Raw genomic sequence first — 12,560 nt, forward strand, 5'->3', positions numbered from 1 at the left:
TACATTGTTTTCCGGTCTTGAAAACGACATCACTTTCTTCATTAGATGAAGTTGTAAGAACACTCAAATTGTTTTTTCTAGAATTCATACGAGTTTCTTCCCCACTTAGCTTAGTAATGACATCTTCAAGCGAGGGGGAAACGAAAGAGGAGAGGAGAGAAGACCGAATTTGCTCAAACTCGGGTCTAAGACCATTCAAAAAATTGAAAAAATGATCATCTTCCAATTGTTTGTACCTAAGCTCAATAGCTTCTCCACTCCACTTAGGCTCAAGCATCGCGAGTTCATTCCATATGAATGTTAATTCTGTAAAATATTCCTTTATGGACATTTCATTTTGTTGAAGGGTCAAAGCCCTTTTTTGGAGATAGTACTTGTGAGATAAGTATCTTGACATGTACATTTTTTCAAGATAATGCAAAGCTTTCGATGCTTTCTTGAACTTAATAATATTGGCATTGATCTTAGTTTCAACCGATGAAAAAATCCAAGAAAGGATCTTAAAATTTTTCATTTCCCATTCCTCATGTCTCTTGGAATATTCTTCAAGAGCTTTATTTCTTTCTTCTACTTCAAGAATTTTGATTTCGCCTTTCTCTATCAAAGTAATCTTTGGTTCGGGTTCCGGTATAGAACCAAGAACATATCCCCAAAGATCTTTACCTTTTATGTGAGCTTCCATGTTCCCAGCCCAAACATGATAGTTTGAGCCATTCAACTTGAAGCCAATAGAGAAATAAGAGTCTTTTTTGCCCATTAAAGAGAAGAGAGAAGATAAAAAACACATACCGCAATAAGATTTTAAATCTTGTTGTGGAATACTTCCAAAATATTGGATGAAGATAAGTCTTCTCACCGATCACCAAAACTTTGAAGGCACACATTTCGAGGCACTCGATCACATGCCCTTCTTTCTTCAAACCTTGCTCTGATACCATATAAAAATGTCTATGAAGAGACAATACGCATACAAACACTTATACTTCACAAAATATGTGTACAAAGGCACTCAAAGAACACTTGAACAAATACGCAAAGAGCGTAAGATAATGCAAACATGCACAAATGCATGTAATACGAATATATTGAATAAAAAGAGAGAAGCTTGAGACTCTCAAGCCTTAGGATTACAAGGGGGAAATACCCCTATATAACATTGATAGCAATATGGGGGAAGTTCCCATCAGGCAACAACGGTTCTGCCTGACCCTACTCAAGCATGCACTACTAAGGTTAGTGAAGACTTGGTGTGAAGACTTGGAGACGACGTACCCGGGGCTAGGGTGAGCTGAGGGGGGACAACGTCAGTGAGCGAATGTGTGTAAGCCCAGTCAAACATGACTGTTCTAGGCTGTCAAGTGGAGCCTTCGGAACGTCGACTCCACAGGGCCACCCACCTTCGAATTGTGTTGGTCCGTAGGACCGTGAACGGATTCGCCTCTGGCCTCTGGGCACGTCGGAACCGCATGAGTTCACCGGGGTATACACCTCAAGGGGGTCACCTTGACGGCTCCCAAAAGGAGTCGTTGGGAGCCCCCAACTATTCTTTTTGGGGAGCCTTCCCAAGGTGGCACAAAAAGCCAACAAAGAAAATACAATCATATTCCAAGTGGAATATGCGTAAAAAGTGAATTTACAGAAATACCCTTTTTGGGTGTTATGATCAAAATGAATATATATTAGTATATGTATATATATAGATATGTATACATATATATATATATAATATGTATACGTATCTTTATATATATACATACTAATATATATACATAAGGATTACATTTTTTAACACAGATGTGCAAAAAAACTGAAAAAAATGAGAACATTACATTTTTTCACTGGGGGGTTCCTTACCCATGAGGGTGGCAAACATTACCCTATTCCCAATTGAAGTGGACATGCATTTATTTTTTCCTAAATTAATTTGTGGTTGTAATTGTTTGGGCAGGAAATTGTGGTGATGGAGATGGAGTTGAATGCCAAATCAGAACTGATTAAAAGGCATGAAAAACTCATTGAAGGGTGGAAGGATGACCTGAAAGCCCAACTAGAGAAACACAAAATGGAGCTGGAGAGGGTATGAGTTATTGAGGTGATCATCTATCATAAAGAGGTAAATGCATCTTTCCGATTGTTGAATATATGGCATTGTCTCAGAGAAATTTGTTGTTTCATGACATGTATAAATTTCTTTTTTTGGTTAGTATCTGTAAAACTGATTACATGGTACCATGTGATATTGATACTGTGTTAATTTCTTTAAATCGAACTGTATATTATGAAGGAGTTTACTTTTTCTCTAAGTGTTTCCTACTGAAAAATTGTTCTTAGAATTGCGAGTTTAATTTGTTGTTATAATATATATAGGATTAAAGTTTGCTACAATTGTTTATATGTACAGACGACTTGGCAAACTCCATTTTTTAAATTTATTTTTTGTCCCAAATGGTAGCAGTGGGAAAATGCAATGAATAAATGGTTCTGGAAGGGATAAACCAACCAACGAGCGAGCAAGCAAATTTGTTTCCATAGTTTTTCGCTAGCTACGAAGGTAGGCGGTCGATCTTCCTAGGTCTTCTTTGTTCGAGCCAGAGCATCTGAAACACTATAGCATCCAACCTAGTTCTTTCTTGGTCCGTCCGAAGAGATGAGGGAAGGGTTCCGTATGATTAGCTAGGTGCACAAGCGGTACTATTAATGGTGGGTGTGGATGTTCCAATGTTTGTCCTCCGGTCTGGGGATAAGGAAGGGATTGGGACCCTCTGGAACTACCGAGATTGGATGAAAATAGGTGGAATGAATAAGTACCTAGTGGGATTTTCTTGTCTTATGGAAATAAGATAAAGAGACAAATCAATAGATCCTTCTTGAGGAAAAAGGAGGCTGATTAGTGGTAAGTACTTCATCCTCTACTCATAAAGAGGGGACGAATAGGGTTGTTACGTAGAGCTTGACCTTGCCCCTAGGAATATGGGAGGCGGGACGAGAATAGATAAAGACGAGGCTGCATATGTATTATTGATGGGGGGTGCACCCACCCCTATCAACTCCAATATATTTCCAACTGCTTCCTCACACCAGCTAGATTCGCTCCGCCAGATCTGTTGTTGAATCGTCTCTTAAGCAATGATCGGGCACATAGTGGTAAGTATTTCATCCTCTACTCATAAAGAGGGGACGAATAGGGTTGTTACGTAGAGCTTGACCTTGCCCCTAGGAATATGGGAGGCGGGACGAGAATAGATAAAGACGAGGCTGCATATGTATTATTGATGGGGGGTGCACCCACCCCTATCAACTCCAATATATTTCCAACTGCTTCCTCACACCAGCTAGATTCGCTCCGCCAGATCTGTTGTTGAATCGTCTCTTAAGCAATGATCGGGCACAAGTCGAATAGTAAGATTGAAGTCTGATTTCCATAATTATGCTCACCGAGAGATAGCAATGGAAGCAATGAGAGAAGAATGGCCTTTATAATACCAATTTTCTAGATCCACTAGGTTTTCGAGGAAGTGGTGGTTTTTTTTTATCCTTGAGACCAAGGTTGTTAAATGCGATGAGGCGAAGCGAGGCGTTGAGCCTGCGCTTCGCCTCTGAGGCGTACGCCTCTCACAACTGGAATGGAAGTGAAGCAGTGGGAGGGGAGGCAGTAAGAGAAGGACCACCCGCCCAGCTGGTACGGAAGCAAGGGATATGCCGGTGGTCCGGTGGTCGGAGAAGACTGAGCAGCAGCTGCAGCACAACAACTCCGGTGGTCGGTGGTCACAACTGGTCGGAGATTGATGAGGGGCGCATCACAGCAACGCCTCAGTACCTTCAGCGTGCGCCTCGCCTCTGAGGCGTACGCTTCAGGTACTGAGGCGTACGCCTCTCACAACACTGCTTGAGACATCATACTCACTCTCTGTTGTGCCGAATGGCCCCACCGGCACCACGCCATATGCCATCTCGGAGTATGTCTATGCCGCAAGGAACTCCTCGTTTAGAAAGAGTCGAACCGTAGAGAGGGACACCACTATCACGTGGACGTACGAGGTACTAATGATTCTGACCACAATGCCTGCCAAGCTACATTTTTTAGAGCTTGCTTGCTGCTCAATTCCCTGAATCCGGTCCCTCCGTCTAATGGATGAATTACGCTTCATATGGAAATAGACAGATTCTTTCAAGCGCCCCGCTCCACTCCAACCCCCAAACTCAAGAAACAATACCTTAGGTATGAAGTAATATGGATGGAGTCGGCCTCACTTCGAGTTTCGCTGACTTGGATTAAGTCAACCTCACTCCTTCCTTCCAGTCGTGAGGCACTAAGAATTTCATTTTTTTTACTTTGTCAATGACAAAGGAGTCTCCAAGTAGTGACGAAAGGAGCCTCCTCTGATTTATTCTATGTCCTGCCCTTGGGAGGACTGAATGGTGCTGGATGACTATCTTTTGTCGGCCTTTCTATATTATCACCATCCATTCCATACAATATAGTAGATCTTAACGAGTATGAGTTTCGACCCAGCCCACATACATTCGGTCGCCCGTGACTTCGAAACCTGCCTATGGTTTATATTCACATAGTTAACCCACTATAGGATACAACCTCATTCGCACGCAGGGTTAGGGCAATGCCAAGACGGGATAACAACCCCCTGACACACACATCCCACCCAAAGAAGAAGCAACCCTCCTTTCCTTAGCGAAAAGATTCTGGGGTTAGGAGCGTTTTCAAGTCTTTTCCTCGTCATCAAGACGAAAAAGGTTCGACTGGGAAATGTATGTTATGTCCACTTTATCCATCTCCCTTTGTCGAAATGAGAAAAAAGGAAGGCGAGCTTGCTTTGTTTGCTTCTTATTCCCGTGTTCGATCTCTTTCATCCAAATCCGAATTGCTCTGCCTCTCTCCTTGGCTGTATTGAGAGATCTTTATCATCTCCTAACCCCTTCGTAGAATCATGTATTGTATTTTAGTGATCCAAACCTGCCTGGAGGGATCCCCCGAGAGAGGCAAGTGAAGTTGGTGAGTCGTATGATGGGCAACTATCTCCGACGGTTCAGAGGGGATTCAACAATTAGCTAGTACCCCCTTGGTTTCATTTTTTTCCTTTGTAGCGGGGTGGACCCTTTCACTCTATTTTATTATATACGCTTAGCGAAAAGAATGTTTCTTGATACACCTAGGACATGGATTCTATATCAACCAATGGATCGTGACAACTCGTTACTACTAGCAATGACTTCCTCTTTCATTACTTCATCCTTTCCATATCCCTCTCTCTTGTTCTCAGTGACTTATCAAATGACACTTAGTTCATATCTGTAAGTTCGATCATTGACAAGGTTCAAAGAAAGGGTAATCTGAAATTCGTCCCTTTGTGAGAGCATCCATTTCATTTTCATTTAGAAAGACTCGATTCCATATCCAAACAAACCAAATGCTAATCAATGGACATCCGCGAATGGTTGGAGAAAGGATTGGAAGGAATCCCCCAGGTTGTAATAATGAAATGCTTTCCTCTCCAACTTCATCGAGTGCTCGTAGAATGGTTGTAATTGGAATCCTAGAAACTCGAATGGGCGAACCCCTATTCTGCTCGATGGCTTGTGCTCTCTCATTAGTTCGTTGAGATATCCTCGCACGAGCCGAAATGACAATGGAAAATAAACTTCTCTTGTTCCTGGGATCAGGGCATCAAAAGGCCCACCTTTCCCACGCCCATAGCAGTTCGAGTAATATACACCTTGCAATTGTGTATGATTGCCAAAAAAGTGCTTATAAAAGAAAGAAGAGTAAGAATGCTTTCGCTATAGTTGGGCCGCAGATAGATTATGCTTTTCCCTCCTACCTTCCACTAGCTACCTTCCAAACGCTCGTTCTTTACACCATCCATCGTTCTCAATTCGACCGATCTATGAATTTGGAAAATCCTGTCGTTTGATTGACTCAAGCTTCATTTAACATAAGTGAATATGCCAATATTAAGCCTTCCCACCCACACAGACTTCCCTGTTCTATCAACGTCGGGGGGATATGCAATCCTGCCCAAAGCTTGTACCCAATGGGAAAATACTACTTGGCGGCCTATCAAATGCTCCCGCTCACTTATTACGACAAGTATCTGTGATATACCTTTGATTACGGAAAAGCAATGGCTACTGCCGAAAAATGAAGGTCACTAGTAGATACCAGAAAGATGAATGATTCGCCAAAAGTCAACATTTCCATGGTATGTGGCATAAAACATGAAAGGGAGATAGGTGGGTGGCCAAAATAATTGCCTCTGCTACATGCCGGGGGAAAGGGGGAGGCAAGATAAGAAGGCATAAGGGACACCCCTCCCAACTATTTTCTTTCATTTTTGTTTGGCCTGTGGAGTCAAGTTACAAAGGCTTCATTTGACAACTCTAGTCGGGTTGCGGATGAACTTCCACGCCGTGGTTAAAAGGAAGAAAAACAAACTAGGAAAAGCTACTTGATCGCCTTCTCCCCTCTGAAAAATAGGAAGTCCTTGCTTTCCGTCTAAGAGATAGAAGCTACAACTATTGGTATAACAGTGAAACTATAGAGGGAGTAAGACAAGGAACTAGAGCTCGCTTCTCCACTCGAAAAAAAGAGGACAAGAAGCTCACTACAACTCGGGGTCGTTCTGCACTGGTTTGCAAAACTAGTATAAAACCTATGTCACAGGGATTCGGCTAGGAGGGTGCCGCACCCGCGTCGACGCGACTCGACGCGGGTGCGGGTGCCGCACCGGGTGCGGTCAACTCGATCCTGGGTGCGTTGACCGCACCCAGGATCATTAATGTCCATTTTTAAAAAAAAAAAAATTGCCCAAATGGGCTTCGAATTTTTTTTTTAAAAACTTTATGCTAGTCTGTCAGCTGCCTAGCATAAAGTAAGTTTTTCAGTTTTCACGCACAGCTGCTGACAGCAGCTGTCAGCACAGCTGCTGACAGCAGCTGTCAGCTGTGCTGTCAGCTGTGCTGTCAGCACAGCTGCAGCAGCTGTCTGTCAGCACAGCTGCAGCAGCTGTCTGTCAGCTGCTGTCAGCAGCTGCCTGTCAGCTGCTGACAGCAGCTGCCTGACAGCTGCAAAGTTTAAAAAAAAACCCCGCCTATTCCCCAACCCCCTTTTTAAAAAAAAACCCCGCCTATTCCCCAACCCCCTTTATATATATATATATATATATATATATATATATATATATATATATATATATATATATATATATATATATATATTACTTATTACATTTTTGCCCCTGCCGCACCCCCGCACCCGGGTTTTTTGGAAGTGCCGAATCCCCGCACCCGCACCCGCACCCGCACCCGCGCCCGCACCCGCACCCATGTGACATAGTATAAAACCTACTCACGGCACCATTTTTTAAGGTATTCGCCTTGAGCAACAACGCTCAGGTGCACGTCTTATGACTTGGTAAGAAAGATACAGTATGCCTATTGTACCCCTGAAGAAGAAAGAACATTAAGGAAGTTCCGCCTATTGGACAAACCAGAATCAATCGGTAGAGGAGGAGAGACAAACCTCAACCTGTCATAAACACGAAACATGAGACCCCATATTATGGATAAATGGAGAATTGGCGTTGGAAGTGTTTTGCAGGTTGCACCTTAAACATAAAAAATAAAAACCAACATTTAATTGTTAATTGGTTGCAGGTAACGGTGGACCTTAATTATATATTATACGAGTGTATGCCATCGAGGCATACACATCAAATGTGTGTGATGTGAATTAATACATATGCGATTATGTATGCAAATGCTTGTTTGTGTGCGTGTGTCTGGGGTGTATATCACCGTTGCACTCATTTTCTAAGGTTGAGCTCTTGTTATGTTTGCTCCCTTCGCGAACTATATCCTAGTGGGCTAATATACACTCGCGCTTGCGTTTATGCCATTCTTTTTATTTATTTTTTGGCCCAAATGACCCCATGAATGTATCTACATGCTATTATTAGTGGAAACCGACTTTTGAATTGTCAGGACCTAACCTGTGCATAGGTTTTTTGTGATGCAAAAATTGATGGTTGTAAATGCATTGATTTTTCCCTACTCAAAAACATATTTTTTCCTAAAAAAGAACATGATACAAGAGTCGATTCCCACCAAATTAACCATGCTGCTATGAGGTTAGATTGAATCAAAACAACTTGCATGGATTGTACCTACAATTGACTGTATTAGTGTGTGTAGGGTTAATCTAACATTAAACTAGTTGAATTTAACTTTAGATGGATTCAACCTTAAAAATGATTAAAATACCCTTAAAAGAATGGTATTCTTGAAAATGCATTACTCTTTTAGGCCAAAAAGGTAAATTTGATAGGTTCATAAAGTTATTTTTTTGAAAAAGGTGTTTGACTTTTCATTACCTTTCAAGTTCAAAAGACCTGTAATGCTCTAAAAGGTAACCATGTATTTTAAAAAATGTCATTCTTTTAAGGGTATTTTAGTCATTTTAATAAGGTTGAATTTCTCTAAAGTTAAATACAACTAGTTTAATGTTAGTTTAACCCATATATATATATATATATATATATATATATATATATATATAGAGAGAGAGAGAGAGAGAGAGAGAGAGAGAGAGAGGAGTTTTGGAAATTTTAAGTTCTACAAATTTCATAGTCCTTGATTTTGCTTTATTTTCAAAATAACATTTGGAGCCATCCTGAGCACGGAATGTCTGAACTTAACTGGTTATCAATCTTGGCTAAGCTTGTATGTAAGTGCTTAAGCTTCGCTTGGATAAGCTTGAGCCGAGCTATATTCAGTAATTTTGTGTAAAAGTTACCCGAGAGGATGTGATTTTAACTTGCCAAGTCTTTTTTGCAAGGAAATCAAGAACACTATTGTACTACAAGTTTTTTTATGTCTAGATTTTCATAGAAATGTATGTGTGTGAGAGAGATGAAATCTTAACAAAGATCATTGAGCACTTAATCTGTGCAAGCTCAGGCTCCATCTAAGCTAATTGAGCTCAGGCTTAGCTTGTTTGCCACCCTTGGTTATGGACAACAGAGCATTTTCATTATAGTTTCAGTTGATCTCGTTATTCTTGTTCGTTCCCAAGCTCATTCTTGACTTTCTTCAACTTTCTTCATCAAAATGGGTTAGACTTTCTTACATTTGGTAGCTTCAATCAGTATCTTTTTTTATGTTCACGAAATCTTAGTATCAGTTTAAAAACCTCTCATCATGCATCGTTGTAGACTATGGATTGAAACCATACCAATTGGTTAGATCTACATCTTATGAGGGACTGGTGATATGAAGGAAAATGTAAGTATTTCTTGTGAGAAAGCGAAGGATCTAGTGTTAGGGGAAGACCTAAATGCAATAACTTCTTAAGCTTCTTTTCCTTGAATCTGCTTCAAATCTTGTTAGCTCTAAGAGAACATTTTATTTTTCCACCCATGTTCAACACGATCTTCTCAATCCACTTATGTCTAGTGCAGTTTGATCAAATTCTTGATTCATCCATTACATTCTGCATTATGCTGGCGTTCATATACATTTTATTTTTATTACTGAAATATATCCAACCCTGACAAGTTTCTGACTTTCCTTCCCTTGTCTTTTCATTTTCTGCATTTACCTTTTCAATTGTTCCATCAAATAATCAGTTGATAGTTTATCCTGTCCTATTGATTCCATGTTTTCGTCAGCCATTCAGGACCCACTAGTGCTAGTAGAATGTCCGCAAAATAACAAGAAAAACAAGCATAGGCTTTTATGCCAATAGTTGCTCTAGTTGGACTAGCTAGGTAGCCAGCCTCCAGTCACCTTCGAATTTTCTGGTGATAGCTATACTTGTTAGCTTTTAGAATCATTTACAGGAAAATTCTATCATATGAACAAGGGTCACTTATTTGACTAGCTTGCTTGTTAGCGATGTTCCTTGCACTTGCCAGCCTACGGAGCTAGTTGAATAGTGATCTCCTGAAGACCCTTTTCTACCTTCATTAGCATTTCCATGATGCTCGTTTCTTCATTCATTTTGAATAGGGATTTCAATTGATCCATTCCCATTACACAACTGAGGTATAGGTCGGCCTTGTTGAACAACCAGGTTGTGTTCAAGGCATTTGTCAATAACCTTGAATCATACAAATAGTGTAGGTTGGGTTGATCAATGCAGTTCTTCTTTAGCAGTTCACTTTCTATTTGTGAAGCAGACAGTTATTGAAAGGTAGTTCAAACTGCTTCAGAGCTTTTTTCTTTTTATTTTTTATCAATAGCCAATATCATTCATTGAATAGAGAAAACCCATTTTAGTTATTACACAATTTGTGAAAACTGTTTTACTTGAGTTTTCTATTAGGTGAGATTTGTGTTTTTCATTCTCACCTCTGAAACAGACCTCCTTAAGTTCATGTTTGAAAGTGGGAAAAAAGATGGGAAGAATCTGCCAAGGATGGAAGTACCAAAATTTCAATTGTTCCAAACAAGAGAATTTTTAATACAATTTTTTTTTGTAAACTATTGACTTCCCTATGAACATTTTTCAATTTAAGTTTAACTCTGCCTTCTCATTAAGTCTTACTATTATGGAAAAGTTGTAATATATGTGTCTTAACACGATTTCTGTTTGTTTCCAGACTTAAGGTGACGGTATAAGTTGTAATTTAAGTTGCTTTGTATATGGCATCTTATGGTTGATTTCCTTTTCCGGGATTGGCAAGCTGATAAGCAAGAGAATTTCATGTGTTTCAGCACGAGCAACCACAACCTTCTGGTGATCTGTTAATTAAGTGACCGGATCAGCTTTTGTCTGCTCCGTGATTACTTGACGAGTCCTTGGAATCCCAGCCAATATCTTCCTCCATTCTTGAATTTTTCCTGTTTAGAGATGCCTGGACAAACTAGATGATTCTGTATTGTAAAACTAATTTGCCAATGGTGTGACTGATTTGTCTCATGCTTGAAACGTGGGCACCGCGTTGTCCCTGTGTGTTCATTTTGAAGGCACGCTCCAGTCTCGCCCCTTCGGGTCCATTTGATTGTGCAGATAAGACTGTAGATTAGTGACGTATGGACATTGCTGCCCCAATACAGAGGTATCCTGGACAACCCCAGTTTCTGTTTCAGGTATTTTTCTGTTTTTTTTTGGAAAGGCAAGCTGGGGTTAGGCGGACCCCTACAAGTTATACAATGATACCATTGGGATTCGAACGTGCAACTTCTCAACAGAAGGTGACGTGCACTGGCTGCTCCTACCAGACAATCAGAGCCCCGTTGGTTTTTTTTTCAGTTTTTATCCCAGATGTTCCAGATACACTGCTCAGGGTAGCCAGAAAACTGTGGAACACCTAGGTGTTCCGCTGGATATCTGGGGTGCTATGTTCAAAATTCCAAGCATTCCAAATCATTCCACATGTCTGCCATTTGTGTTAGGCACGTGGCACCCCGTACATTTAACAACATTTGTGTCAGCGCGTGGGGTGCAGACATCAGCTACCCATGGGTGGTGTTGTCCACGCAAACACCCCCTACGGTGCGATTGGCATATCCAAATTCATCCTTCTGGAGGATGTGACCACATCTTTGAACAGGGTCTTAAGAGTAGAAAAAGCAAGGTGTGTTCGCGAACCAAGTCTAGTGTGTGCCGCAAAAAATTTGGTTGTTTAAACAGATAATCTTTAAAGATGATCCAGTTCCGACTTTCCCAAATTTGATCAATAAAAAGCTGTGCAGGTGATAGGTGGATTCAGCTGTAGCTTGTTGCAAGATGCCGGCTCCACAAAAAATTCCATGTGAGAGCCGCTCAAGGTGGTTCTCTAGAAAACCAGATTTTTGAATCCGACAGGAAACAGGGCGCCCTTTTCTCTAGTTGACGTACAATTTTCAGAAGTAACTTGTTGAGAACCCTTCCAAATGAGAGAATCAGGGCTGATAGACATGAATCTACGCACATATAGATCGGCAAGACATACAAAAATCAATGAATCATTGGAGTGAAAAATGAAAAGGTTGTAAATCTGTTGCTTTTAAGGCTTTGTTTGGGAGCCGGTGTTGGAGAGAAGATGAGAGGGGTGGTAGGAGTGGAGAAGAATGAGTTGTGAGGCTTTGTTTGCTCCCTTCTTCACTATCAACACCATCCTCCATCTGAGAGGGGGTAGGTGGCATTAATTAAACTCATAAAATTCCATTTTCCCTTTCATCCCTGGCTCCCAAACAGAGCCTAAATCTCTCTATTGAGTTGGACATCTCAAAGGCACAGTTGTAAGTGCCTTGAATATTTGATTCTTTTCGATTCATGACTCGTCCAAAAATATTTTAAAGACTGTACAATGGTTCTTCCAGGGTGTGGGGGCAATGCCCACTGCAATATGGATTTGTTTAGTTTTTTAGTTTTCTCTCTAAGTTTCCTTTTCACACACATATATAGGGCACTTTTATTGTAGTACTGTACCACCATAGCATACGGTGTTACACACTTGATTTACATAAATCTAACCCCCAAAAGTTAAATCTAACCTTTGGATCAATGTTTAACATGCTCTATTTATTATTTTCATGCCTTAAAGTTGATTCAATTATGT

The 12,560-nt window shown here is 40.7% G+C and overlaps 1 protein-coding gene across 4 annotated transcripts in view; it reads left to right on the forward strand.

Annotated features, from left to right (window-relative positions):
• Positions 1–10,934, forward strand: part of LOC149817422 (mediator of RNA polymerase II transcription subunit-like protein) — a 76,639-nt gene extending 65,705 nt beyond the window's left edge. For 2 of the 4 annotated variants that reach the window (XM_089985898.1, XM_089985899.1), the window contains exon 4: positions 1,949–2,303. In XM_089985898.1, coding sequence (XP_089842024.1) covers positions 1,949–2,083 — 135 coding nt within the window. In that variant the 3' untranslated portion in view covers positions 2,084–2,303. Of the gene's footprint in view, positions 1–1,948; positions 2,304–10,616 lie in introns of those variants that run through there. The other 2 variants (XM_089985900.1, XM_089985901.1) reach the window with 2 other exon arrangements.
• The last annotated feature ends 1,626 nt before the right edge of the window (positions 10,935–12,560 follow it).

This window comes from Nuphar pumila, chromosome 13 (assembly GCF_984573655.1).
Source record: "Nuphar pumila chromosome 13, dmNupPumi1.hap1.1, whole genome shotgun sequence".
Classification (NCBI taxonomy): Eukaryota; Viridiplantae; Streptophyta; class Magnoliopsida; order Nymphaeales; family Nymphaeaceae; genus Nuphar; species Nuphar pumila.